General features: G+C 51.0%; 11 protein-coding genes across 11 annotated transcripts; 8 read left to right on the forward strand and 3 right to left on the reverse strand.

The window, feature by feature from the left end:
• The first annotated feature begins 128 nt into the window (after nucleotides 1-128).
• On the forward strand, nucleotides 129-2,573 carry M438DRAFT_403052 (cytochrome P450). The gene is made up of 4 exons (XM_029909634.1): nucleotides 129-823; nucleotides 880-1,418; nucleotides 1,466-2,031; nucleotides 2,086-2,573. The coding sequence occupies exons 1-4, from the start codon at nucleotides 356-358 to the stop codon at nucleotides 2,247-2,249; spliced, it is 1,737 nt and encodes a 578-aa protein (XP_029763878.1). The 5' UTR covers nucleotides 129-355; the 3' UTR covers nucleotides 2,250-2,573.
• On the forward strand, nucleotides 2,463-2,959 carry M438DRAFT_352481 (uncharacterized protein; the record flags this gene model as incomplete). Its single annotated transcript, XM_029906793.1, has 2 exons — nucleotides 2,463-2,573; nucleotides 2,615-2,959. The coding sequence occupies 2 exons, from the start codon at nucleotides 2,463-2,465 to the stop codon at nucleotides 2,957-2,959; spliced, it is 456 nt and encodes a 151-aa protein (XP_029763879.1).
• A 1,271-nt stretch (nucleotides 2,960-4,230) lies between these two features.
• M438DRAFT_267580 (cutinase-domain-containing protein) lies at nucleotides 4,231-4,971 on the reverse strand (the record flags this gene model as incomplete). The annotated part of the gene is made up of 2 exons (XM_029900193.1): nucleotides 4,231-4,711; nucleotides 4,763-4,971. 2 exons carry the CDS (start codon nucleotides 4,969-4,971, stop codon nucleotides 4,231-4,233), a joined length of 690 nt encoding a protein of 229 aa, XP_029763880.1.
• Nucleotides 4,972-9,720: 4,749 nt separating this feature from the next.
• M438DRAFT_352483 (uncharacterized protein) lies at nucleotides 9,721-11,120 on the forward strand (the record flags this gene model as incomplete). The annotated part of the gene is made up of 2 exons (XM_029906794.1): nucleotides 9,721-9,792; nucleotides 9,849-11,120. The coding sequence occupies 2 exons, from the start codon at nucleotides 9,721-9,723 to the stop codon at nucleotides 11,118-11,120; spliced, it is 1,344 nt and encodes a 447-aa protein (XP_029763881.1).
• Nucleotides 11,121-11,601: 481 nt separating this feature from the next.
• On the forward strand, nucleotides 11,602-14,577 carry M438DRAFT_130386 (uncharacterized protein). The gene is made up of 2 exons (XM_029898820.1): nucleotides 11,602-12,347; nucleotides 12,395-14,577. The coding sequence occupies exons 1-2, from the start codon at nucleotides 11,694-11,696 to the stop codon at nucleotides 14,522-14,524; spliced, it is 2,784 nt and encodes a 927-aa protein (XP_029763882.1). The 5' UTR covers nucleotides 11,602-11,693; the 3' UTR covers nucleotides 14,525-14,577.
• Nucleotides 14,578-15,053: 476 nt separating this feature from the next.
• M438DRAFT_362550 (NAD(P)-binding protein) lies at nucleotides 15,054-16,396 on the forward strand. Its single transcript, XM_029907591.1, has 2 exons — nucleotides 15,054-15,319; nucleotides 15,373-16,396. The coding sequence occupies exons 1-2, from the start codon at nucleotides 15,202-15,204 to the stop codon at nucleotides 16,296-16,298; spliced, it is 1,044 nt and encodes a 347-aa protein (XP_029763883.1). The 5' UTR covers nucleotides 15,054-15,201; the 3' UTR covers nucleotides 16,299-16,396.
• A 775-nt stretch (nucleotides 16,397-17,171) lies between these two features.
• M438DRAFT_267273 (glycosyl hydrolase 53) lies at nucleotides 17,172-18,284 on the forward strand (the record flags this gene model as incomplete). Its single annotated transcript, XM_029900169.1, has 2 exons — nucleotides 17,172-17,328; nucleotides 17,383-18,284. The coding sequence occupies 2 exons, from the start codon at nucleotides 17,172-17,174 to the stop codon at nucleotides 18,282-18,284; spliced, it is 1,059 nt and encodes a 352-aa protein (XP_029763884.1).
• Nucleotides 18,285-18,432: 148 nt separating this feature from the next.
• Nucleotides 18,433-19,963, forward strand: M438DRAFT_312513 (uncharacterized protein; the record flags this gene model as incomplete). Its single annotated transcript, XM_029902515.1, has 2 exons — nucleotides 18,433-18,536; nucleotides 18,868-19,963. The coding sequence occupies exons 1-2, from the start codon at nucleotides 18,526-18,528 to the stop codon at nucleotides 19,961-19,963; spliced, it is 1,107 nt and encodes a 368-aa protein (XP_029763885.1). The 5' UTR covers nucleotides 18,433-18,525.
• A 2,007-nt stretch (nucleotides 19,964-21,970) lies between these two features.
• Nucleotides 21,971-22,779, forward strand: M438DRAFT_342833 (uncharacterized protein). The gene has a single exon (XM_029904854.1). It carries the CDS (start codon nucleotides 21,990-21,992, stop codon nucleotides 22,719-22,721), a length of 732 nt encoding a protein of 243 aa, XP_029763886.1. The 5' UTR covers nucleotides 21,971-21,989; the 3' UTR covers nucleotides 22,722-22,779.
• Nucleotides 22,780-23,212: 433 nt separating this feature from the next.
• Nucleotides 23,213-24,305, reverse strand: M438DRAFT_332182 (tricarboxylate transport protein; the record flags this gene model as incomplete). The annotated part of the gene is made up of 4 exons (XM_029903472.1): nucleotides 23,213-23,317; nucleotides 23,381-23,534; nucleotides 23,589-24,166; nucleotides 24,225-24,305. The coding sequence occupies 4 exons, from the start codon at nucleotides 24,303-24,305 to the stop codon at nucleotides 23,213-23,215; spliced, it is 918 nt and encodes a 305-aa protein (XP_029763887.1).
• A 469-nt stretch (nucleotides 24,306-24,774) lies between these two features.
• M438DRAFT_394770 (uncharacterized protein) lies at nucleotides 24,775-25,682 on the reverse strand (the record flags this gene model as incomplete). The annotated part of the gene is made up of 1 exon (XM_029909173.1): nucleotides 24,775-25,682. The coding sequence occupies one exon, from the start codon at nucleotides 25,680-25,682 to the stop codon at nucleotides 24,804-24,806; it is 879 nt and encodes a 292-aa protein (XP_029763888.1). The 3' UTR covers nucleotides 24,775-24,803.
• Nucleotides 25,683-26,111: the final 429 nt, after the last annotated feature.

Here is a 26,111-nt window from a genome sequence, read left to right on the forward strand (position 1 = left end):
CCTTTATCCGCTTTCGCTCAAACCCACCCGAGCGTCACATGCCAATCCGCGTCCCACCTGCAGCCAAGCATCAGCGTCCTGCATACGCGACAACTTTCTTTAATAAATCATCCTCATTCCTTCCATTGCCGCCACACCGGTCTGTAAAGACAGTCGACGCAATCCCCTTCCGCTGTCACTTGCATCATGCCCATCTCTCACGTCAGCTCGTTCTCCATGAAACCTTCCTTGTCTAGCAGCAACTCCTGTGACCCAGTCCGCAATGACAGACGTATAAAATGCTAGGACAATCCATGTCTGCCTCGATCGTCTTGCTCGACTTCCTGCTCTCAATATCGTCATTTCCGTATCTGTCATGTCGCTTCTCTCCTTCTCACCAAGCGTGCTAGCGCTCGCTGCCTTTTGCTTGACTCTGATTTATGTCATCTATCGCGCTGCCTTGCCCCGTCCTATTCCAGGTATACCATATAACAAGGACGCCGCAAAGCATATCATGGGCGATGTCCCCGAGTTCCTGAAATACGTCAAAGACAATCAGGGTGAAGCTTTGAACTGGTGGCATCGACAGATCGAAAAACATGACTCTCCAATCATCCAGCTGTTCTTACGTCCTTTCGCTTCTCCACTCGTCATTGTGGCCGACTTCCGCGAGGCACAAGATGTCCTGCTTCGCAGGCACAAGGACTTTGACCGTAGCGACGCCTTCGAGGATATATTCAGTGGTACCCTTCCGTATCATCACATTGGCCAGAAAACGACCGACAAGATCAAGGCTCAGAAACGTCTTCTATCCGCTACTATGATGCCGCCCTTCTTGAACGAGGTAGAAGGCGTCTTGACCACACTCACTTCACATGCTGTGCTGATTACATTCTAAAGGTTGCCACTCCTCGTATCCTTGAAGCAACTATGGACCTCGTACGGCTGTGGAATCTAAAAGCGGACCTTGCCGAGAGTCACCCCTTTGAAGCTCACGAAGACATTGCGCACACCACTCTCGATGCTATCTGGGTGGTCGCACTAGGTTCGTCAGCCAAAACAATCGACAGCCAGGCGAATATGTTGGAGACAGTGTCGAAACTGGATCTTCCACAGAACAGGGACGAGTCCGTTGAGTTTCCGCAAGCGCCCCATCCTCCGGCGTTTGATGCCATATTGACATTGACAAACTCTATGGAACCTTTGATCTCCCACCCGTTCCCGAAAACATATCATTGGTTCTTGCGACAGGGTAAGTCATACAAAAATGCCAAGCGATACAAAGATCAGGAGATAGAAACCATGATGAAGGAAGCGCTGGATAAATTCTCCGGCCAGCGGGTCGATGCTCTTGAAACACAAGGTAAAGATCGATCGGCTATTGACCATATGATTCGACGTGAACTTCTGCTGTCTAAAAAGGAAGACAGAGAACCTCAGTAAGTATTAAAGATTGATGTCATGACCAAAAACTAAACATTTCTAGGTTCAATACTCGCGAGGCAAAAGACGAAATCTTTGGGTTCCTCATTGCAGGCTACGAGACCACGTCAACCACCGTCTCGTGGGGAGTGAAGCTTATAAGTGACAACCAACAATCGCAGTCCAGACTGCGCGAAGTCCTACGTTCAACATATGCTGATGCAAGTGCGGAGAGAAGACAACCCACCGCAAAAGAAATCGCAACACTGCATCACCCTTTCATCGACGCCATGCTAGAAGAAATATTGCGTTGCGGCCAGACTGCTGCTGTATTGAGCCGCATTGCAACAGCTGATACTGAGATTTTTGGCATCCACATTCCCAAGGGTGTCGATGTGAACTTCTTGTCTTATGCTGGCTATGTTGCACCACCTGTCGGCACCGTGGAAGAACATAAACGCAGTGCCAGCAGCCAGGCATCTAAGGACAAGACCGGTGTTTGGGACAATAATGACATCAGCGTATTCAAACCAGAGCGCTGGCTGAGAACAGATGAAAAAGGCGAGGTGGAGTTCGTGAAGAACGCAGGTCCAACCCTTCAATTTGGCGCTGGAGTGCGCGGTTGCTTTGGTATGATGGAAATCTTTTACTCTCCAAATCGAATTGAATCTGACGATTTTGCAGGACGGAAATTAGCGTACATCGAGCTTCGTATGCTAGTCGTGTTCATCGTTTGGAACTTTGAGCTGCTTCAAGTGCCCGAGGAGTTAGGGACTTACCGAGCGGTGGACAGAATCACTCACCAGCCCCAAAAATGTTACCTTCGTTTGAAGAAGGCAGGTTGGTAGAGACTAAGATCATCAAAGGTCTTGGCAGCCATCTTTGAGAGAGATAGAGAAATATCCAGCGTTCGATGACTCAGACGAGCTCAATTCTGTTACCTATAACAGCCATGACCACACTCTCAAATTTATTCTCTCCCTTTCTCGTCCCACGCTTCGCACACTCCAAGATTTGAGTTTCACAACCGACATCGACTCCCAACAATATATTCATCAAACATGGCTTCGAACCTTATGTCGCTGCCTCTCGAGGTCAAGGATCAAATCTACGGCTATGTTCTCTCAGACGATCACGACATCTTCGCCCACGGCGTCCCAGCACTCCTAAAAGTACGCCTCGAACTTACCCAAGAGATATACTCCTACCGCAGACTCACGAGTACTATCCCTATCACCGACAACAATCGCTCCGAAAGATCTCGAGATTCGAAAACGACACACGCAAAAAGGCGTTGCTTGTAGTTTGCAAATCCATAACACCTCCACAAGCTGTGTATGAGAATATCTTCGAGCTTAGATCGGAGGAAGATATATTCGACAGGGCTGCATATACATGGTGGCAGAGGCATTTTGTGTTCTCGAAAGCGACGTTGTTTGCAGAGTATCTGGCGAGCAAAGGTGCCAATGCGGTGGTTGACAGGGAATGCGAATGTGCTTTTGCGCTGCTTCCGAGGGAGGTGCGAGATCGAGCAATGCGCGCAATCATCAGTGGTTGATTGTGTGGACAGTAACCATCTGGAATTGCAATGGAGGCTTTCATGGTTGGGAGAGGACAAAGGCGCGCCTTCTACATGCCTCTTGCTTCCCTCTCTCGATACTGAAACCATTTGCTGATTGGAGTCAGGTCTATATTCATCTCTTTCGCGTATCACTTTCTGTCATACCATCGCATCTTCCATTACAATCGCATTCTCCATCGATACCGCCACGCCTCCCTTCAGTCCCTTCATTATAAGATCGGCAGCTACGGTGTCTGTCTGATGACCTCCCGTCACTACGTTGTGTGGCTCGGATCAACAAGACTTGGACCCGAGCAGCAAACGAGTTTCTTTGGTCGGCACCTCCGCTCTCAGCTTTGGCGACCACGCATCCCCAAAAGCGGCAGCCTTATTGCAAGTGTGTCCGACATCTAGAACTTAACCATGCAGACGAACTATTTCACGATGTGGACGATGTTTTCCTCAAGCTCAAGCAACTACAGACGACCTTACGACCCGCAAGTGCTACAACAGCTCGCATCCCAGATGGCGCCGAATCTAGACTTGCTATACCTCGATACTCTTTGGTCTCATGGTAAGGTAGCACTACGCGAAATCCCGTTGCACGATCTGCGAGAGAAAGAATGCAGGGTTGAATTTTCGAGGTCTGTCATGAGATGTTCCAAAGAGCAGAAAACAAACAGGAAGAGTTGAGATGCTAAGAACATTGCTCTACTCTCAATCGGTAGCGCTGATCTTTGGCTTTGATCTTTTGTATCGTCATGGGTGGCTGATAGAATACGGAGGATCGCTGAAAGCGGGTGCTGTATCGATTGTGTTCTTTCCCTACAGTAAAGCTATAATTGAATGAGATGACTTTTACTTCTTTCTTAGTCAATCCTCTCTTTTCCAGTCACATCTCTGTTTAATCCGTTCAACTTCTTGTTCAAGTGTGTCTTGCAGTCTCGACCTGATAAACAAAACACGAGAAGGCATTGCACAAAATCGTAGATAAGAGACAAGAGTTGATGAAACAATGATATGAATCATTTGTGATTGCTGCAGAAGAGCTATAGATAGTACAGTTTTACATCCTAAGAGACTACTCCCCATTACATGTGCGCGTGAAAAACAAACTCAAAAACGACCGAGAACGTTTAAAGGAGTGACTGAAACCAAGCGCTTTGGTTTGTTGGGAAACAAGAAGGAAAAGACAACAAGATAAGAGAGACTTGCTCGTAGAGAGCGTTGTAGAGCTCCAAGGAGGTCCTAGGGAGTGCTTTTTTGACTTAAGCCTTGACGCCAACGATTTGGGCCAGGCGAGAAGCGGCCTCGGCCAAGTTGGAGCCGTAGGAGATGTGAGAGCCGGTGCCTTGGGTCTTGCCGGACATGTCACACACGAAATCGGAAGAGCCGCAGTAGCGGACGACCTTGCTGTCATCAACACCCTTGAAGGTCTGTCCGTTCATCGGGTCACCGAAAGCAGTGACGGCGGCAATTTTGGAGCCGTCGACAGAGTTGAGGGCGTTGTGGACGACCATGGCGCCTTGAGAGTAACCACCGAGGATGATCTTGGTGTCGGGGCACTGCTTAAGAGCCTGGTTGGCGAGAGCGGCCATCTTGGGACCGCCGGAGGCGCCCATGTTTGCGTTGCCAGCGGCATCAGCTGGATAATCAACACCTTGCACGGAGCAAGAGCCAGTGTCCTTGATCAGATCTTGAGCAAGACCGGGGCCAACAACCGAGCCGAGAGTGCCCATTTCAGTGGTACTAGTAAAATGTTAGGTTTCAAATCGTGAATTTAGCAATCTTTGAACATACCCGCGAGCGAAGATGAAGGTGACCTTCTTGCATCCAGTGTTGCTGGTAACATCGTTGCTAGGAACAGCACCGCCAGCAGAGCCAGTGAAAGAACCGAGCGAGCCGAGCGAGCCAAATCCAGAAGAGCCAGACGATGAATCAGTGGTAGCTGTACCGGTCGAAGCGGAAGAGTCAGAGCTGCCGGTGCTGCTTGAGCCTAGACCGCCCATTAGCGATGAAAGGTCAAAACCGGAGCCAGACGAACCACCTGACAAGCCACTGAGTGCCGAAGAGCCTCCTGACAAGCCGCTGAGCCCAGATGATCCGCCTGACAGTCCGCTGAGGCCTGACAAACCTGATGAACCGCCGGAGCTTCCAAGACCACCAAATTGACGCTTATCCTTGAGAGAGCCGCCACCGAGGGATGACAGTCCGCTCAAACCTGAAGAGCCGCCGCCAAGGCTTGAAAGATCAAACCCCGAGCCGCTGGAAGATGAAGCAGTGCCGGTCGAAAGGGCAGAAGCCGAGCCAGTGCCTGATCCTCCCAAACTTCCGAGGCCTGAAAGTCCGGAAGAACCACTACCAAGTCCGCTCAAACCACCTCCGGACAGGCCCGAGAGCCCAGAAAGGCCAGACAAGCCAGAACTTCCACTTCCCAAGCTTGGGAAGCTTCCAAGACCACTGCCTCCAGACATCAATCCACTGCCACCTGAGAGGCCCGAGAGACCACTCAAACCACCGGAAGATCCACCCATAAGCGAACTGAGATCCTGACGCTTCTTGATGTAGGACTTGTAAGTGCTTCCAGAGGCGGCAGTGCTCAGGGGAAGAGCAGGAGCAGAGGTCTCAGGGGTGGTAGGAGCCTCAGTAGGAGTGGCAGCGTCGACAGCAGATTCGCTGGGAGTAGAGCCGTACACGGGAGCAGCTGCAGAGCTATCTGCATCCTCCACGGAGCTGTCCTCGCCGTAAGTAGGAGCAGACGAAGCATCTGTGGGGGTAGCAGAAGCAGCGTCTGTCTCGGTGTCCGAGGGAGAGCTCTCGCTAGGAGATGAGCTATCCGAGCCGTAGCTGGAGGATGAGCTGTCCGATCCGTAGCTAGGAGCAGACGAAGAGTCGGCAGAAGGGACAGATGAAGAGTCATCAGAAGGAGCAGATGAAGCATCTGTGGGGGTAGCAGAAGCGGCATCAGTCTCAGTACCGGAGGGAGAGCTCTCCTCAGGGGATGAGCTGTCATCACCGTAGCTTGGAGCAGATGAAGCGTCTGTAGGAGTAGCAGAGGCAGCGTCGGTCTCAGTGCCAGAAGGAGAGCTCTCGCTAGGAGACGAAGAGCTGTCATTGCCGTAAGAAGATGCGCCAGAATCAGCCGAAGAACCATTTCCGGAAGCATCGGTCTCTGTGTCACCGCCAGCATTTCCGGAAACATCTCCCGAACCATTTGCACCAGCTGAGCCGCCGCTGCCAATTCCTGCAGAGCCACCAATTCCCAATCCCGACAAGAGATCACCGCTTCCACTTCCGCTACCACCTAGGCCAATTCCACCGTGACCGTGACCGCTGCCACCTAATCCGAGGCCTCCGAGGAGACCAGCAGCTCCGCCCAAGCCTGCGTCTGCTTGTCCGGATCCGAGACCGCCTAGAGCTCCTCCCAAAGATGCTGAATTTGAAGGGGCGGCATATCCGCCCAAACCGACTCCAATCGAAGGCGAGGCTGAGCTATCGGCTCCAATACTGGCGCCAATAGAAGGCGAAGCAATACCTCCAATACCAGCTCCAATTGACGGCGATGCTGAGCCACTACCGCCGATGTTGGCTCCAATTGAGGGCGAAGCATTTCCGTAAGCACCACCCTTTCCTGACAGACCAGAACTCAAACCACCTTCATGGCCAAGTCCCAACCCAGCCATACCTCCCAAGAGGCCGGAACCCTTGCCACCAAGATCAGCGTGTGCGCCTAGTCCGCCGGAGCCTCCCAAGCCTGCTGACGCTCCAACGCCCGAGCCGCCCAAGTTTGCAGAAGCGCCTACGCTTGGCGAGGCGGATGAACCCAGATCTGCTGAGCCTGCAAGCCCTGCGGAACCTGCGCCTGAGCCATTGACATCAGCTCCAACACCTGCTGAGCCGGAGGGAGAAACCTCAACGCCTGAAGCTCCTGTACCGGACAGAGAGCCGTAGTCGTTACCGCCGTGGGCGACAGGGGCAGCAATAGAGCAGATGGCGAAGGCCAGAGCTGCAGTAGTGAGTGAGTATCTCATATTGTCGAAGAGATGTAGTATGAGTTAAAACGATTGAATAGTTGTTGTGCGGAAAAAGAGGCAAGAACGAATGAGCAAAGAAACTGTCGAGACCGGCTTGAACAGTTGAACCAGGAGAGGAAAGAAAGAACTGCGATGCTGGATGAGTTGGTTCATGTTGGAGAACCAGCAGATACTTATACCATCTCGTGGTTGAGCACGTCTTGGAACTTGCTCTCGGTGAAGGTCTGTGAGCGTGAGGATCCAGACGACAAGGTTAGACTACCGAGGCTTGTTTGCAGACTTCAGACAGGAACGATCTTTAGCAGCAGCGCCATTGAAGATGGTGTTACAGATGTGGACCTGTGGGTGGCTGAAACTTGGAGATGGCCAGCTCAAGGCCACGGGTGGGAGACACTTTGGAGAAGCTGTCCTGACGGCCGATAACGCCATTGCACGGCTTTGGAAATACATTCAGCTTGACTAGTGTAGATCAATCAATCTCAATCAGCTGGTATGACTTCAAGTGAGTATGCAAGTGGCCGTACTGGAAGGCCTATTTTCAGAACTTCCATACTCGGTCAACTAGGCCGATTGATCTTCCTTGCAGATGGCATCGTGAGTTTCATGGAAAGACTTTGCTCGAGTCGTCAAAACTTGCTCCGTTGATGATGGTTTTCGTCGCTTCCAAGTCCGAGAGAGGAGAACTGGACCGACATGGAAGTCGAGTCATTGACGAAACAATCACAAAAAGGTTTGTCGAAAACTTTTAGCAAGAGCGACTGTTGCTGTCAGAGCTGAATAGGGATTGAGGTTGGAGTAAGCTTCGGCTTGGCACGTTTCAACCATCAACTTCAAACAGCCGCGGCCCCTTCCGGCCTCTTCGAAGTCTGATCATACGCTATTGTTCGCCGGTCGATCGTATTGTTCACAGAAATGGATGATCGTCACTCTGATCAGGGACGGCCACAGGGCTCCTTGGAAGAAAGCAGACATACCCCGGACCCTATCAGACTATTGTTCCAAGTAGCGGGAGCTCCACCCGAAGTTTGTGGAGATCATTTACGGATCAAGTGGATGTCAAAAGAAAGTCAAAAGTTTGACTTGAAGTTCAGTGCACAATGTTTCGAGATGGGCCTGATTGTTTTGAAGCCTGTCGATTATGCACCTGTATCTGTACAGGTGATCGTGACTTGGACTCAACTAACGACAATCTCTATATTTTTGCCTCGGGATCTTCATGAATCATCTCATGGCCTCGGGCAAAAGGACGATCGAACACGATCGAGGTCTGCAGCCATCTACTTTTCGATGACCCTGCGTTTTGGGGCCACAGCGGGTACTATGGATTAGGGCTCAAGGACCATCAATACTGGAGACTGTCCTCGGTCGAAAGCAAGAAGATGGATTGGTTGTTACCAAAGGCATGCGGAATCTGTTGTCAATCACATCACGGCATACTGAGCCGTTTCGACAGCAAATTGAGGCTAACGAGATATATACACTTGGCAAGCTGCCATAGTTTTCTTGTTCGGTCGGAGGAAGCACGTGCTGGACGAGAGTTAACATACACTTCGTGCCAGACCTGGAAGCCGTGACACGGACGTGGACGTTGGGAGGCTGCGGGTTCCAGGGCTCCGTTCTGGCCTGCACCTCCTTCTCCATACTCATGTACCTTGTCAAAAGCATTCATAGATATGGCTTCAGGCCTTTGTGGATTGCGTGTACAATCCCATGAAACGTGATACACAAGCCATTCCTTCTCATATGGGAACCAGGGATCAACACATGTGACACAAATTTTCCGATATCCACACATTTTCAATCAGTATACAGAGATCCAGGCTGCGAGCAGTATGACCATCGAGTCATGGGTCTGGTGTTGAGAAGCGAGTCCTTCGAGCGGAAACTTGCCCTGTCCAAGAATCAAAGATAGTCACCTCAAAGTGACCGTGTCATTCGCTACCATCAAGGCTCAAAAGTCTTCAAGAGATCTTGCATCGCGTTCGGGCCAGATCAGTGTGGTTGATGCCTCTTCGAGGCGGTGGTCGAGAAGCTTTGGCAAAGAGTGCTTGCTGGCTGATCGAGTTGTGACGGCTCGCGACGGAAAGCAGTGCCAAGAATGCGATTCATGACCTGCAGGTCGAGCTTGCCCAAACAAAAGGGGCTGCACGTGGGCAGACATTTGACAATGAGATTTGTCTGGTAGCGGAAGGCGTTATGGTATCAGGAACCGAGGAGACGTCTGCTAGTGAAGCTCTAGCACTTCAGCGTCGATGAGCATTTGAACAGTCAATGCCCTAACACAGAGTCGATCCAGTCGGGACGTCTCGCTACTGTAAATCTTTCCAGGCCGGCGGAGGTGCAGAAGAAGGTGGCTTGGATTGGTAGCCGTCTTGTCAAAGACAATCGTCAAAGTTTCGAATTGTTTGCGAAATGATCATTCCGACTTTGCTTCATTACCTTAGGGCTTCTGTCAAAGAGAGCAACAGTCTCAAGAAGTCATCAAGTGTGATTGGGGTGATAAACACGAGTAAAATCAGTGGTCACTTGAGGTAACGAGCCATGTAATATGAGTAGAGGTCAAAGAAGGAGAAATCAAAGCAGGGTCGAGATGATAGAAGTAAAGAGCGGCGCAGTTGATGACGACGCGCCGGAGTGACGCGCCAAGTCTCTCCAGGTCAAGGCCACCGAGACATCAACACACGGGGTATGGGAAGCAGTTGATCACATTAGACATAACCAAAAATGCTCGTGTCGTTGACTGTGGGCAAGGTAGATGCCGGAGTGGCAGTCCTGCTGACCGAGGACAAGCGATTGGTATGAACAGAGAGTTGATGGCCAAAGGAGATCAGGGAGACTAATGTGTTGGACAGATCGAATTCCCGTCCATCCTGCTGCCGGCCGACATTACATCGGGTTCAATTGTCGACATCAACGTAGCCCGCAATGAGGAAGCCGAGGACAAGGCTATTCAGAAGTTTGACGCGCTCCAAGAAGACATCTACTCGACCTTTGGTATCCACTCCCCGTCTGCCCCCGTGCTGCGCTGTCGCAATGCCACACAGACTTCTGTTGTGCTCGAATGGGATCCCGTACAGCTAGCTACGGCCGAGCTGCGTAGTCTGAGCCTGTACCGCAATGGAAGCAAGGCAGGCAACATCCCGCGCGACAAGCTGAGCACAAAGATCTCGGGTCTCGCTGTCGATAGCGAATACACCTTCCACCTCGTCCTGCGCACTTCGGCAGGCACATACACCAGCGATCGCTTGACCGTCCGTACCCACAAAATGACCGACCTCACCGGTATCACCATCACACCGGGCATCATGCCCCAACAGCTTCGCGATGACCTGCAGGCCACTGTTGACCGCATCGGCGCAAAGATGATCGATACGCTGCGCATCGACACTACACACTTCGTCTGTACAGAAGGCCGTGGCCAGGCTTGGGAGAAGGCCGGCGACATGAACGTCCCCGTTGTTGTACCCGATTGGCTCAAGGGCTGCGAACGCGAAGGACGCATAGTCGGCGTCCGCGCATACTACCTAGACGCCGACCCCAAGCTGCGAAACATTGGTCCTACCAGTCAGCCTCTGCCATCTCCCCAGGTCCAATCGGATCCTCGACGACCCTCGACTCAATCACAACAGTCGCAACAACATCTCCAGCTTCAGCAACAACAGCTCAGAGTTCACCCCCCGCTCTCTAGTCCTCGCATCGAACACACCCCTCCCACACCCGAGCAAACCCAACGTCCCGAGATTCCTACTTCTCAACCGTCATCTGTACCTGCTCCTCCGCCAAAGGATGAGTCTGTAGACACTGCACCTCCTACCCCACCAAAGGAAGATCCCGTGCCTGAAACGGAACAGCCTTCCACACAACCTCCAGCTGCCGAACAAAAGCCCGCTCCCGTCTCCGACCTACCCTTCCGTAATCTCCCAACGAACGTGGAAGATCATTCTGCGGAGTCGGCGAGTTCTGCGCCGACCGAAGAACCGTCCACCTCTGCTGACGCTACAGGAGAAAAGGAGGAGCCCAGCACGGAACCCCCATCAGTGAACAATCTTAAGGCTATCGGTATACCTCACGAGGAGGAACCATCGTCAAAGGCACCGACCGAATTTGATGATGTGGCTCTGTAAAATGAGGACCGTAATTTGTGACTAGCGTTCATCTGCATCTTTGAGGCCTTTCTACAGCCATACCCCTTTGCGTATCTTTTCGTGTCTGCCCTTATTAGCCAGTTCAGATCAATTGAACAGTCGGACAATATTTCCTTGATAATCTTAGAGCCTCCACTGAACGCCCGTAACAGCAGGCTACTTGTATTATTGTCTAGGCGTTCCTCGTGTATCGTTCTAGCATTGACTAGTAGTCTCCGGCAGAATGGGTTGTACTTGCGTCTCGTCGAGAATATTTCATCCTCAAGTCTGCTGTGCTGCTGTAGTCACCCTGATCATGATGGACATCTCGCCTTGTCGTCTTGCTACCATGCGACATCACGATCGAGACTACCACAAATGACCCCATAGACCGGCCGGTTTTCTTGGGTGGTATCTTTTTCACGAAAATGGCTTCGCTTTGTGGCTGCCGCTGGCCCCAATCGCACTTTCCGTCCGGAGCATCGTGACCTTGACACAACTATCAGGCGCGCTTTGGATTTGGACAAACGTTCACACGTACCAACATCAATCGTCACTTGAATTCTTTCTCACATGGATTCATCCTCGACAACCATGGGATGCAGCGACGCTGATGACTTGAGCATCGCTAGCGACACCTACTCAGATGCCGAAGACGAGGAAGTCTCCCTGATTGACTACGCCAGATACTACGGATTGAGCAAAGATTACACGTCTCCCTACCCTCTATCATCTTGTGTTCTTCAGTCGATCCCAGTCTGGGATGACTCCGACTTCAGTCAGCTTCCCGACTTCGTTCTTCCAGATAAGGTTGATACTGATGAGAAATGGACCATCAATCACCAGAGCGCTCTGTTCCTCAGACGGATCGCTTTGGTGGAAGCCGTGCCTTCCATCGACATCGAGCGACGGGTTACCAGATCCGCCGAGTTTAAAGTCGAGCCATTGTTGCTCCTCACAGACTCAGAGCTCGATCAACGTCGCTTTGTGCGAGCTCGACGCTCAAAGCAAAGTCAGGGCCTGCAGGATTTGCTCCTTGGAGCCAAATGGGAAGAGGACGAGACACATATCTATTGGCCAAGCTCTGATTTGCCTGCGGAGTTGATCGAACAGATCAAGCAAGAAAGGCTGCAACTCGACAAAACCGATATTCTCTTTCTGCAGCAGTGCGTCTCAACGCTCGAGAAGCCCGAATGTGAAGATATAAGTGCACCGTCACACAAGAAGGCAAGTTGTGTGTCTCATCCCAGTAAATCCCAATCTGATGATGATAGGCACAAGAAGAGTACGAGGCTGCGAGGCATACATCACCTCTGCTACCATGCTCTTCGCCTTTCCGACTCGGAGTTCCTGACTCACCCGTCAGTCGCATGCAATTGGCGACCAGTCCCATAGATCCTGTCCCCCTCGAACTCTCGAAAATTGAGGAAAGCATGGATTTGGACGATGAGTTCTCCCTAGATGGCCTGTCGGCATTCGAGATCGAGGAATTCGGCGACTCATACACCACCTCTCCGTTGAAGCGCAAACGACCTGAAGACTTCAAGGTTGAGGTTCCGCTGTCACCAGCCTTGCTATCATCATCCCCGACGAAGAAGACGAAGATAGTCACGTTCTCAGATGAGCTGTGTACTACCATACCCGACTATGCCAAGCCATTCCCGTTGGGCGACTCGAATAGCGCAGATGAGAGATACGATGAAGCTCTCAAGAAAGTGCTTCAAGCTGGTGCTGAATCAGCTGTCTCTGCAATTGAAAACGAGCAACTCACGCAGGCTGACTCGACGTTGAGAGTGGAGATACCCACGATCGATCAGTCAGGTCCACTGCCACCGTGGGAAATGTTCAGCCGCAACCAGCTGGGTTTTGGTACCAGCATTGAGGCCCAGCAACAGATGATCTCTATGTTGAGGCGAGAGACTATCAGTCCACGCGAAGTATGGTCTGGTGTCGTTCGAATTAATAGAGCCATGACACGTTGGCGACCATTCGATACGCGACTGAGTGATCTTCCGAAGGAGGAGATAACCTGTGATGATCTGGACGACTTCAAAAACGAAGAGCCTCAAGACACGACATCCGGATGGAAGCTGGATGGTCTCAGGATTTTGGACGCTTGTGAGGACGACGATGAAGCGATCGAGTTTGCAGATATGCCGATAATACTTAAGAGGCTGGGCTCGACAGAGACTATGCCGGAAGGTAAGGCATGGAGCGAGAAAGGAGGCCCTAAGCTCGCAGCCATGTTGCAGCCTCGACAGCCATTATTCCCCTTATCTAGGGTGGCGACGCATACACCACCGGAGGGCCTCAAGCCTCATAAGAGCCCGGCATATCCGCAGCCTCTGTCGGGGAACACGTTCTCGGCAAGTAATTCCCTGGATCGATTCATGCAGATACAGACCGGGAAGAAAGCCAGCCCAAAAGTATCCGAAGAGTCGAGACTGCAGGCTACAACTTCGCCCATACATATTGCCAAGCCTACTTCGAAGTTCACTGCTCGGATCAGAGACAGTGAGAGCCTGCAGAACCCCAGAAGCTTGACTTCGAAGACTTCACCAAGCATGCAGTCAATGATGCCATCGATACACCTTCCATCCCTACCTGATCCTGTTCCCCCAAGAACTTTCGTTCTGTCTTCAACGATGTTCGATAGAAGAGCTCTCATCAAACATATTGAGCGTCTCAACCCCACAGCTGAATACATTGAACGCGATTTTGCTTCAGCCCGTTCATTGCGTGGCGTATCGTCTCAGACCTCGGAAGCCGATGAAGCGGACATGATACTGGCACCTGGGCATGGGATCTTGCTGACTACTTTGCAGAAACTTATTCAGAAGAATCTGCCAGGTCAAGTTACTCGCAATGTCGTCCGCGAACGAATCGTACAGCTGGCGCGTCGATATGAGCGGCTCATCGTTATGGTGCACGAAGACCGAGCCGGGAGTCAGCAACGTCCGTTGGACAGCCGCGAATCTGGCGAAATCGTATCTCTTGTCAACTTCTGCGCCGCGCAGAGTCATGAAATTCAAGTCATGTACATCCCCGGGGATGAGATAGCACTAGCAATCTGGATCGTAGCTAGCATGGTCCGATTTGGGCTGAATGACCCAGAAGTGCAGCTGTTACAAGACGAGACGTCCTGGGAATTGTTCCTCAGGAAAGCAGGTATGGACGTCTTTGCGGCTCAGGTGATCTTGATCAAACTAAAGGTTCCTGACTCCGTACCGTCGCCTTCGGACAAGCGTCAGTACGGCTTGCCTGCATTTGTAATGATGAGCGAAGCTGAGAGACTGAGAAGATTCGGTGGACACTTCGGTGGAGAGAAGGTTCTGCGCAAGGTGAGCATGGCCATCGATGGTCGTTTGATACGAGCTGCTGTTGCTGGCGATCTGAAGCGATGAAAGCTATGACCAATCTTGAGGAAATTTGCTGGGCCTCATCATATCCTTGCTTGTATCGGCGGTTTTCGAGAATTTGCTCGCTGTGCTTAGAAATCGAGGACCATTTTCAAACAACGCGTGTCTCGGCGTCTCTCGTAAACGGACAGGCGTGCTGCCACCGATGTTCTGTCCTAGCAACCGTTAGAGGATGTTGATGAGTGTGGTTGGTAGAGAGCAGACAGCAGACGTCTCGGTTAGAGTTGCTCCGGCTCCTTTGACACCTGCTTGAATCCACATCCACGCAGTCGTGCCAGGAGCTACTTTGCACTGCACTTCCTTCCACGTAACCACGTGGTAGAACATCAAGGTAGTTTTGCTACAATCGTGAATATCTGGAGAAGACCTGACATCTTCTGCCTTTGCACTCGTAATCAAGGCCCCCTTCTCCAGTCCCTCCGAGTTTGGAGCGGCGGATTACAAACCGATCTCGGTTCTAGAAGCCCTGATGCTTCCACCCCGCAAGCTATGAACGTCATGGCATGTTCGATGTTTTTCTTCACGTGAGAATGATCGCAACGTCAATTGATATATAAAGGGCCATCTAGGTACATGATAAGTGCCTTTCATATTCCAGTCTATTCCCGCACTTCCAATTGATACACATTCAAACCTTTTCGATCTAACACAATCACAACACAATGGCACCTTCTACCCAAAAGCAGTGGAGAGTTCAGGGCACTGGCTCCTTCGACAACCTGAAGTTCAACAAGGAGGCTCCCGTTCCCGAGGTTGGCGACAAGGATGTTCTCGTCAAGTGTGAGTTTGACAGGATTCATTATCCAGATGATCAAGTGCTAATTCGATGGTAGTCCACGGTGCTTCGCTCAACTACCGCGATCTGATCATTGCCGCTGGCGGCTACCCCTTCCCCCAGGAGGACAATGTCGTTCCTGGATCTGACGGTGCTGGTGTTGTTGAGGCTGTTGGCAAGAACGTCCACCGCTTCAAGGTCGGCGACAAGGTCGTCACCCAATTCAACCAGGGCCACATTGCCGGTCCTCTTGACAACCACTCTATCGCCACTGGAACTGGTGGTGTCATCGACGGCTCTCTCCAGCAGTACGGTGTCTACGACGAGCAAGGTCTTGTTCCTCTTCCCAGCAACCTCAACTTCATCGAGGGTGCTTCCCTCACCTGCGCTGGTCTGACCGCCTGGAACGGTCTCTACGGTCTCGAGGGCAAGAGACTGACCCCCGGTAACTGGGTCCTCACCCAGGGAACCGGTGGTGTCTCCATCTTCGCTGTCCAATTCGCCAAGGCTGCTGGTGCCCGTGTTATCGCCACTACTTCTTCCAAGGAGAAGGGTGAGAAGCTTAAGGCTCTCGGTGCCGACTACGTTATCAACTACCGCGAGGACCCCAACTGGGGTGAGACCGCCAAGAAGATCACTGGCGGTGTTGGTGTGAACCACATCATCGAGGTCGGTGGTCCCAACACCCTCCAGCAATCTCTCAAGGCCATCTGCCTCGAGGGTGTCATTTCCGTCATTGGTTTCATCGGTGGCACCAATGAGAAGCAGCCCACTCTTCTCGACGCTCTCGTCAACATCTGCACGGTCCGCGGTATTTACGTTGGCAGCAGACAGCAGTTCGAGGAGATGAACGCCGCCATCGAGGCCAACAACATCAAGCCCGTCATTGACGAGAACATCTTCACTCTTGACCAGCTCAAGGAGGCTTACCAGTTTCAGTGGGACCAGAAGCACTTCGGCAAGGTCGGCATCAAGATCGAGTAGATGTCAAGCTTGAGTTAGTAGGAGGAAAGTTGTTTTGATCTTTTGTTGTACATATACCACTTTTTAGAACGAATTGATGAAGAGCCTTAATACCTTACACAATCCATCTTTCCCTCGCTCGCTGCTGTGATGGCATTCATAGAATTGCATGATGTTTTGCCGCTTCGGCGAAGGAGCAATGACGTATAGGCTTGGCGCAGTGCGGCTCCTCATGCGTTAAGAATTCTGTCTTCTGTCTTCCTTTCTTGTTGCCCATCAGCGTCCATTGCATCTTTCCTCGAAATTGCCGAGCCTCGGTCATGCCCTATTGCCTACCTCTATATGCAACAGCAAAGAAGCATCCTGCAAGCGACGCCGACTTTTGAAACCCCTTGCCCCAGATCGACAAACCCGCACCCGCGTTGTTGGACCAGTTCCACCAATGAGCGATGGCGAGCCCTATACTAGGCTTGATATAATCCTGGAACTTGCCTGCAGTGAGTGTTTCGTAGTCACAAGGTCTCCAAACTCGACATTATACTCGGGTCTGTGATGGTCTCCAAATCAGAGAGCATCCTACGTGCCTTCCGGATTCCTGTATACTCAAAGAGTTATGAGGACATTTCGCACAACTAGACTTACGTGCGGTGAAAAGTGGAGAGTAAACCTTATAGGGTTGCTCAAAGGCTGAGTACATACACAAGCGAAAATTAGCCGTCCGTTTCAAGCAGTCAAGTGTCGCTTTCGTTATATTAAGGAAACCGTGTGGTTCGAAAGCATGCTCTTTAGCGTCTGGAACGAGATGTTATAAGCTGTTGCCCTGCTCCTCGAAGGCAGCTCAGCATTTTCTATTCATTTCTCCTCCTCTTCAGTTCTCACTGTCCTTTACGCATCATGTTGCGATCAGTCCTTCTTACCGCGACGGCTTTGCTGTCCAGTGTGACGCATGGCGCACTCACCTACAAGGGAGCCGATATTAGCTCCCTCATCATGTTGGAAAATCAGGGCAAGATATTCAAGACAACCGCTGGAGCCACCGAACCTCTTGAGAGTATGATGACCACCTTCCAGGTTCAATGAGCATATTTCTGACTGTGAACACCAGCCATTCTCAAGCAGTCCGGAGCCAATTCGATCCGTCAAAGAGTATGGGTCAACCCCTCGGACGGTAATTACAACCTCGACTACAACGTCAAGTTGTCCAAGCGTGTCGCCAATGCAGGCATGAGTGTGTATTTGGACTTCCATTATTCCGACACTTGGGCCGATCCTTCGCACCAGACCACACCTGCCGCTTGGGACGACAGCACCATCGGCAACCTCAAATACACAGTCTACAACTACACTCTGGCAGTGTGCAACCGCTACGCAGCAGAAGGCATCAATCCAGCCATCGTGTCAATTGGAAACGAGATCAGAGCTGGTCTGCTGTGGCCTCTTGGAGGTACCAGCTCTTACTACAATATCGCTGATCTCCTTCACTCGGCCTCCTCTGCTATCAAGGACTCCAAGCTCTCGACGAAGCCGAAGATCATGATCCACCTCGACAATGGCTGGGACTCGGGTACTCAGCTCTGGTGGTACAAAACCATCCTTGGGCAGGGACCTTTGAAAACAACTGATTTTGATATGATGGGTGTCAGCTACTACCCCTTCTACAATGACCAGGCCTTCCTGGGTAGTTTGCAATACTCGCTTGAGCAGCTCGCTGCAACATACAGCAAACAGCTCGTTGTTGCCGAGACCAACTGGCCAGCCAAGTGCAGCAAGCCCGCATACAAGTTCCCTTCGGATGCCACCTACATTCCCTTCTCGGCAGCCGGACAGGAAGAGTGGATTGAAGCTGTTGGAAAAATCGTTGCTGGTGTCAAGGGTGGAGCTGGTCTTTACTACTGGGAACCTGCTTTCTTGGGTAACGGTGCTCTTGGATCAAGTTGTGAGGACAACTTGCTGGTTGACAGCACTGGCAAAGCGAGAGTCGGACTTTCTGCCTTCAAAAACATTTAAGAGTATTTAGCTAGCGAACCATCTATCGAACGTCAGACTTTCGAGGCTCGAGCTGGCTGCAGTGCCAAGAACGTGGAGAAACAGTTTAGCGCCGAGGGGCAACGGAACGCGGAGAGTGAGATGGAGCTGCTCACAAACATGCCATCCCCGTTCCTTCGCGACACGATCAACATATCCTTTGTATCGTGCTAAATTATATCACCTGAATCGCGCAAAGTCTGCGACCAAGCTCAATATCATCATGGGTCTTCCGTAAGTGCAGTCTGGATGTTCCGAGGTGGAGGCTTCAGAGAAGGCGACGCGCCGGGACGCGCTCTCGACTATCATGGAGCTCGATAAACGAGTGTCTCCCACGCGGCGTTAAGCATCAGCGTCATCTATTGCAATGCAGAAACACGAACGTGGACCGCCGCATGTCTTGAGAGATTCAAGATCTTGAACTTTCGGGGATCGAAGTCGCTTCGTCTAGAATGTTGTGCATTGCGATCGACTCGAATGACTGTCTGATCAGCCATAGGAGAGACGGGCTGCTTCTTGCTATCGACTCGACTTTACAATAGAGATTGCTAACACGTTCCAACAGAGTATGGCGCGATCCTGAGGAGACACGCAGCAGTAGCAGCAGCTCTGTCGCAGTATCCCGAGTTAAGAACGATAGTACCGCTCCATCACGCTCGCCCATCCGTCGTCTTCGTGCCTCTCGTCCCACCAGCTTCCATCGACTTGGCCAACCACCGCCAGTTCCCGAGGCTCCTCGCCATCGTATACCATCCAGTGAACGTCATTTTGACCTGGCCTATTACCTCGGCGATGATAATTCGTCCTCACAATCCGACGCTGGTCGTCGACGCTCTCGACCAACTAGCTTTCTGCCTCCACCTCTCGAACGCGATCGTCCGCAATCACGCAGTGGCGTCTCATCGAGCTTGCCAACTCCTCCACTAGACACCTCGGAGCCCACTGCATCGTCTCGTATCGTCCTCTTACGTCCTTCGCAAGTACCCCCACATCCCCTGAGCTTCGCACATCGTCCCGTCTCCCCTGACGATGGCTTGGGCGATCGCAATCGCAGTCCTTCGCCTATTGCCGATTCCTGGCACGTCATCGGATCGACTATCACCCCTGACGACTCCCTGCCTTCGACCGACTCAAGCTTTGCCTCGAATGGTGCATCAGCTTCGTTCCAACTAGCAAATGAATTGGCCGAAGATTCTAGCTCTACCATATATGGGCCCGACACAAGTGGACGCTCCAATCACGATCGCCGTGCTGTTGAAGCTCTGCTATACGACTTCGCTATGCAAACCGCCGAAGGACGCGCTCAGATCTCACTTATTCGTCGCATGTCTCCCGAAGATACACTATGGATCCGCCACCATAGCAGCGTGAGTCAAGAGAACGAAGACGACGACAATAACGAGGAGGACGAAGCCCCGCCTCGACGACCTTCGCAGTTTGATTCTGATATTCGTGAACGTTCTCGCCAAGTCGCTGCTTCGACCATGCGCTATTTTGGCAACACACGGCGAGCACCCACGGCTGAAGATACCCCTCCGCTTTCACGCTCAAACTCTCCTGGTGGATCGAGGCTGTTCTCGAATGCAGCTGCAAGACGCACAGAGACGTTTCTTGCCCGCAGTCTTCGTGAGGCTGAGGAACAGGTTCGAAACGAGAGGTAGTCTACCTTGCTACTATGTCGATATGCCAGAACTTCTCTGGCTCGGGTGGGCATGATGTTGCAGTTCTGGTTTTCCAAGCGTTGGCGCAAAGGTGTTTTCATCTATCTCGACACTTGCTCGTATTGAAGGGCATGGTCCAATGAACGGTCGACTGCTGGTCAGTCTGGTCATGTGGGATGTGGTCTATGCTTCCTAGCTTTACTAAATGTTTAACAAACGACGTTCAGTCAAAAATCGAAGACTACTTCGGTTGACGAAATCTTGCTTCGAGTACTTGCGTGGTAATTATTTGGCATGTGCTACACGACTGTCAGAAGAAGACAGGACAACCAGACATTCAGATGAACGATGCAAATAGCGATTGCGGGCGCAGAAAACGTGTAGAGCGGTCCGAACGACCAAGAATACACACGATGCGATGATCAACACAAAGAATAAAGTGCAATAGCACAATAGCATGCAAAAGAGTAATACCAAACTCGAAGGGAAAAAGGAAGCCAGGACTCACGGATCCAACAAATCACCAACCACCACTACCATCAAAAAAAGTATACCACACCCACAAGCACGAAGCACGAAACAAAAGAAAAAAAGAAATAAGCACCATGAGCAGGAATCGAACCCGCGACCTCCTCGGATCTAGACTGACACGGCGTTGAGTAACAACGAATGACTGCGCACGTGTTAAGACCACGGGTGTGTTGAACCACTACACCACCACGGCTGAACTTATTACCAGAGTGAGGAATTCTTTAGAATATAAAGGGTGAGGTGGTTAGGAGGGTGACGGTGAGGTTGGTGGCGATTGGGTGAGAGGGATTGAGGTAGTTTTGATAGGCTGGAATCTCGTGGCTTGCTTGGGTACTGCTTTTTGCTTGTTGAGTGAGCTGCTTGGTATGACGCTTAGCAAGTCGGCATCGTAGAAGTAACAACAGCTCTGAGAGAGAGGATAGCAATGGAAATAAATCTGGGACAGTAGCTCTTTGCTTTTCATCTGACCATCGCTCAAGTTGATAGAGGCAGTCGCTCGAGTACATCCTCCAAAAGAAGCACTTAGTGGATTTCTTTGACTGTGTTCAAGTCGTGAAAGCTTTGCTCTCATCTCCTCGATTCGAGGTGGGATTGCTGGTTGAGGGTTCACATTTGGAACGTGTCCATTCGTTTCCAGCCTGCGTCGCTTATGGCCATTGTTGCTATTGACAGTGTGTCCCGCATTCTGATTCATTTCGATAGTAATCGCAAGAAGACGTGAGCATTCAGGAAAAGCAGAACAGCAGGAGGAAATCAGGGTGACGTGACGGCACGCGTCACTAACGCGACATTCTCAGATAACCTTATCACTACTCTATCTTGCCGAGCATCCAACCTTCTTTTCATTACAGCACAACTTCTTGTTGGACATGCCCCTGTAAGAATGGCAAAACGTACTGTTGCTCAGGTCTGGCAAGTGCGATGATCACACGCCGCAGACGAGGCGTGCGCCCAGCAGCACATGACCAATCACATCCCACACCTCCATCACGACACCTGACCGGTTAACCAAGAAGCAACAAGATGATGAAAGAGGTTAACGCCAGCTTGGAGTAGACTCATCGCGGTAAGCCTAGGGATATCTGGCCTCTCGACATATTCAAAAAAAATTCTCTTCCCTAGTCTCAACTATGTGAAAAGTCTCTTTCTGTTTTCGACACTGAGTTCAGGTTGCATTGTTAATGAGTCAAGGCTTGCGACGAGCAGCTGCCTAGAACGAAAACCAAGATGCTGCATTGACAGCTGACCAGACAAGAAACGTGAAAAATGCACGAGTTGCCTACTGAGCTGCAAACCAGTCTGCACTCCTGGAGAGGCAGTGTTCGACTATCACGAGGCGATGACTCCGATCAGGCACGACTACATCATTCGTCCTCGAGGCCGAATGACTCTTTCGAGCTGCGACAGACCTTCTCCTCTCTTATATTAGTACGTTTCCGCCTGCTTGTCTTCCTCTCATTCGTCAAACAATACCCATCAAAACACAAAAAAAATCATGGACGAAGAAGCAGCGACAGAGACTGATCCTTTGCTGTCAAAGCACCCAGCAGCAACTCGGCGTCGTGTTGATGCTTCGATACCAGACAACATACCCATCTCGACTCAGCCCACACCAAACAACAATGGCCAGGACAATGACAGTGAGCCTCTTTCCCGCCAAGAGATCTACACTCTCCTCGGCATGGCTCCTCCAACAGCAAACAACACGACACCTCGTCACCTCGAATCAGCCCATGGCTTCTACAGTCAACTCTTGAAAGCCGAACGCCGTGCAGCACGTCAATACCGTCTCTACGATGCCGCAGTCATCTTCCTCATGATCATCCAACTCTGTATCTCGGCCGTTTTCGTCGTGCTGGGCTCACTGCCGAACCTCGATCGTCATCACGTCGCTGTAGCCTCACTGGGCGCAATCGGCACAGTCGTGGCAGGAATGCTCGCGCTGATGAGAGGACAAGGTCTTCCGAACAGATTACGCATGGAACGAGATGCTCTGAGAAGAGTAGTGTTTGAGACCGAAGAGCTGTATTGGGATGCAAGAGCTGACCGAGACATCGACTTTGGGGACATCGAAAGATTACGGGATGCATTCGTTGCTGTGGTGGAGGATGCCAGAAAGAATCATCCAGATGTGTGGACGCACAGCCCGGTGCCTGTCAGAATCAAGACTGGATTGAGTGGAAAGGGTATGCAGATGCCAGGAGCCGCACAGATTGCGAAGTTATGAATAGAGTGGAAGCCCATCGTCGAATTGGCGCATATACTCAAGAATTGCTACATACATGAACAATAGATATAGATACACTCATCTGCTTCTTCACAAAAGATACTCCGATTCCAAATCAAAAAGCACTCAAGTGAGTCTTACTCCTTCAACCGCGTCAGGATCTTTTTGAGATTCCTGATTTTAGGCAGGCACGAACACCAAAGTCTACCCGTCGCTCAACTCGGCCAGGCACCTTCTTGTAGCTACCGCCGTTTCGAACCAGGCTCTCTCTTGATGAATACACAGATATGTCACTCCGTCAAACCCAGCAACTTTGGTCTAGTGGTCAAGACGTTATGTAAAGACGGTCACCCCAACGGTGCACAGTCGTAGTGGCTCGCTACCACAGGGACTCGACGCCAGTTACGTGCACCTAAAACGTAGAAACGTGAGTTCAATCCTCACTCGCCGCAATTACATTCTTTTTGCTCCGGATTCATCCTCAAGTCCATCTACGCCATCTGCCTCATCGTTCGCAGCTCAGCCTTGTCTGTTGTCAAGTTATTCATGATGCTCACGGCATGATCGTATACCATGAAGGTTATGCTACTCGATAGCTGTAAAAGTTTCGGTCAGCTTTTCATTCTTCTCGAGGTCATGGAATGATACAGGATACTCACAGTAAGTCTGACCAACCTGGGAGTTGTTGCTTTCCAAAACACCTTCACCCCTTCTGTCTTCGCCATGTGCATAGCGCAACGGATCATGCGAGTATGCGTGTTACCAATACTCTGCATTTTCGTCTTGATGTTTTCGAAAGGCATACTCGCATATCTGAGTCTCTGTCAGCACGCCTCTGCATCCCAGCTTGGATGAAAATATACTCACACAGTCAGAACACCACTTCCGGCACCCGCCACCAAAGTCGCCGTTGTCCCACCCATCTTTTCTGGCCACGCTACCTTCAATCTATCTCTGATCTCATTGAACGTTGCAAATCTCACCGCCGAGTTAGTACCTTGTTTACACAACACAGGCGTTAATCCTTTCCACAAGCTCAATACGCCTTCTCTCTTCACCACCTCTGAGACGATTCCCGGAAGTGATTGTTTGCCCAAATTGCCCCCGGAAGAAGCATCGTGGATGACTCTTGTCTTCAGGCTCTCTCCTGGTGTGACCACTAGAACACTTTCTGTAACTCCAGCGCATAGACCAGCAGCTACATTGATGGATGTGTTGTTCTTGCCTGACACTCGCGTGAGACACCGTTTCGATGTTTCGAAGGAGAAGAAGCGGACACCTGATTTAATCGCGTTTGAAGTCGCTAGGGTCTGGCAGCCTGAGTATACATTACTGAGACCGTGGTTTGCGATTGTGGAGCGGAGGATGGTGAGGGAGGAGGAAGGTTTGAATCCTTTGCGGGAGACTTCGAGTTGACGGCGTGTCTTGACGAACTCGGCTGGGTACTGATTGAAATTGTGAGTCTGCTTTTCAAAGCTATCAAGAAAATATGAGAGCGAATACCGTAACAACTGTCTCACTTGCTCCTGCTAGACCACCAGCGAGGATGCTGGTCGAAGTAGATGTAGATTGTTTCTTGTCCATGATCAAATTCTGAGTCAATGATGTGTGGCACTCGGAGGAAAGGAAGCCTACATGCATATATACTGGTATGAGACTATCTGTTGAGGGGATCTAGCCTATCGTGGGTCCAAAAACATATTCGGAAGTTGACCGAAGCCCGATATATTGTATCCACTTTCCCTGGAGTATCGGCACTTTGACGGACTTGAAATGGAGATGCATGAGTGGTGCGGAGAACATGCATCCACATTTCTGTTGAGGCATGATATGTTGACGCTATCAGACGGAAGTTGACCGAGAGTGTTGATGCGGGAGGCCGGGTCCAAATGATCCATGTAGCGACATCGGCAACGATATCTAGCATGATCATACGTGCCGACCATGATGCAGTTGTTAAAAAGAGGATGGTTCACTGTACGCCACGATCAACAGTAGTGGATGTGAAAAGGTGTACCAAGGGTAGGGTGGTCAAATATGGTGTATGGCTTGTATCTATCTCAATCTATCTCGAATCCACCATTAATCACACTTCAAAGGATCCTGGCTGTCACGTCTTTGGTCAATATCCCAAAGCTCCTTCGCATTAAGGCTAAACACTTCCTTTGTCAAGTTGGCCTCATCAGTCCAATCGAGGACTGCTTCAACAAAAGGCTTGATGTCCAGACCTTCATATCTCGTGTGCGGCCAATCCGAAGCAAAAATACAACGATCGCCTGCGACCTTGAGCAACTCACGAGCTATACTCTCGACGCCACGGAATTGTGTATCATTATCGAATCGATAGGGTGCGGAGAACTTTACCCATGTGGCTCCGGCGAGAGTCAAATTGACCAACGATGGGAAGCCAGTGATCTTGTATGGGTCGAGAGGATATGTTGTATTCTTTGGATCAGGCAGTGTGGGTGCACCAAAGTGGGCAATTGAGACTCGAACACCGAGGTTGGGCACAATTTTCTCTAGGACGGGCATCGCTTCCATGCCGATGTAAAGCTCGAGCACCCATTTGAAGCCTCGAATCGCATCTGCGTACTTTTGAAGCATGTTCGAGAGGGAGTTGGCGGTATAAGTAGCATCGTTTGATTTGAGGTTGAGGCGGACACCACGAACTCCGAGCTTGTGCCACTCTTGCAATTCGGTGATGTTCAGCATGTCGGGATTGATAGCGACCACGCCACGACCGTGCGAAGTACCAGCTGCTCTGAGGGCGTCAAGGAGGCAGGAATTGTCGTCTCCATATATGGATGGTTGGATAAACACCGTGTTCTGGATGCCGATGGTCTGCTCGAAGTTGCGGACGTCGGTCAGGTTGTGAAGACTAGGAACATACGCCGCGTCTGAAGCCAATGGATATTCGGGATCTGTGACATGCATGTGGGAGTCCCAAGCATCGATTGGCATTCGCTGAGCGATGGCGAGCGACTGCATAGGTTCGCCGCGTGCAAAGACTTTGGCATGCTCAATTTTGGTGGGTATAGTAGGAGCGGCTCTCGACTGAGGGACAAGATAGGCCTGTGCAAGGCGAAGAAGAGGCATAAACATGCTGCCAGAATGAGGCTGATCGGCCGAAACAAACGAGTTCATGCTTGCGGGCTTTGAAAAGAATGATATGCTGGAACAATACTCATCCTTAGGAAGTGGTGACAACGAGTCTTTATATGGACGGAACGATGTCTGTCCGAGCGGAGTGGAGATTGCATGTTGAATGAAGATCTCACTTGCACAGAAATTGCACTAGACAAAGACCAAGAAACTACGATATGAGAGATGTGAATTGTTGTTTGGGAAGGAAGGAGGGGAGGTTGACTTCGGTCAACTTCCGTGAAGGAT

The sequence above is a fragment of the Aureobasidium pullulans genome, assembly GCF_000721785.1.
Source record: "Aureobasidium pullulans EXF-150 unplaced genomic scaffold scaffold_3, whole genome shotgun sequence".
NCBI lineage: Eukaryota > Fungi > Ascomycota > Dothideomycetes > Dothideales > Saccotheciaceae > Aureobasidium > Aureobasidium pullulans.

Coding starts and splice junctions, on each gene's coding strand:
- M438DRAFT_403052 (XM_029909634.1), top strand. CDS start 356: ATGTCGCTTCTCTCCTTCTCACCAAGCGTGCTAGCGCTCGCTGCCTTT. Junction 824..879: donor TGCCGCCCTTCTTGAACGAG/GTAGAAGGCGTC, acceptor TACATTCTAAAG/GTTGCCACTCCTCGTATCCT. Junction 1,419..1,465: donor AAGGAAGACAGAGAACCTCA/GTAAGTATTAAA, acceptor AAACATTTCTAG/GTTCAATACTCGCGAGGCAA.
- M438DRAFT_130386 (XM_029898820.1), top strand. CDS start 11,694: ATGGATTCATCCTCGACAACCATGGGATGCAGCGACGCTGATGACTTG. Junction 12,348..12,394: donor GTGCACCGTCACACAAGAAG/GCAAGTTGTGTG, acceptor TGATGATGATAG/GCACAAGAAGAGTACGAGGC.
- M438DRAFT_362550 (XM_029907591.1), top strand. CDS start 15,202: ATGGCACCTTCTACCCAAAAGCAGTGGAGAGTTCAGGGCACTGGCTCC. Junction 15,320..15,372: donor CAAGGATGTTCTCGTCAAGT/GTGAGTTTGACA, acceptor ATTCGATGGTAG/TCCACGGTGCTTCGCTCAAC.
- M438DRAFT_342833 (XM_029904854.1), top strand. CDS start 21,990: ATGGACGAAGAAGCAGCGACAGAGACTGATCCTTTGCTGTCAAAGCAC.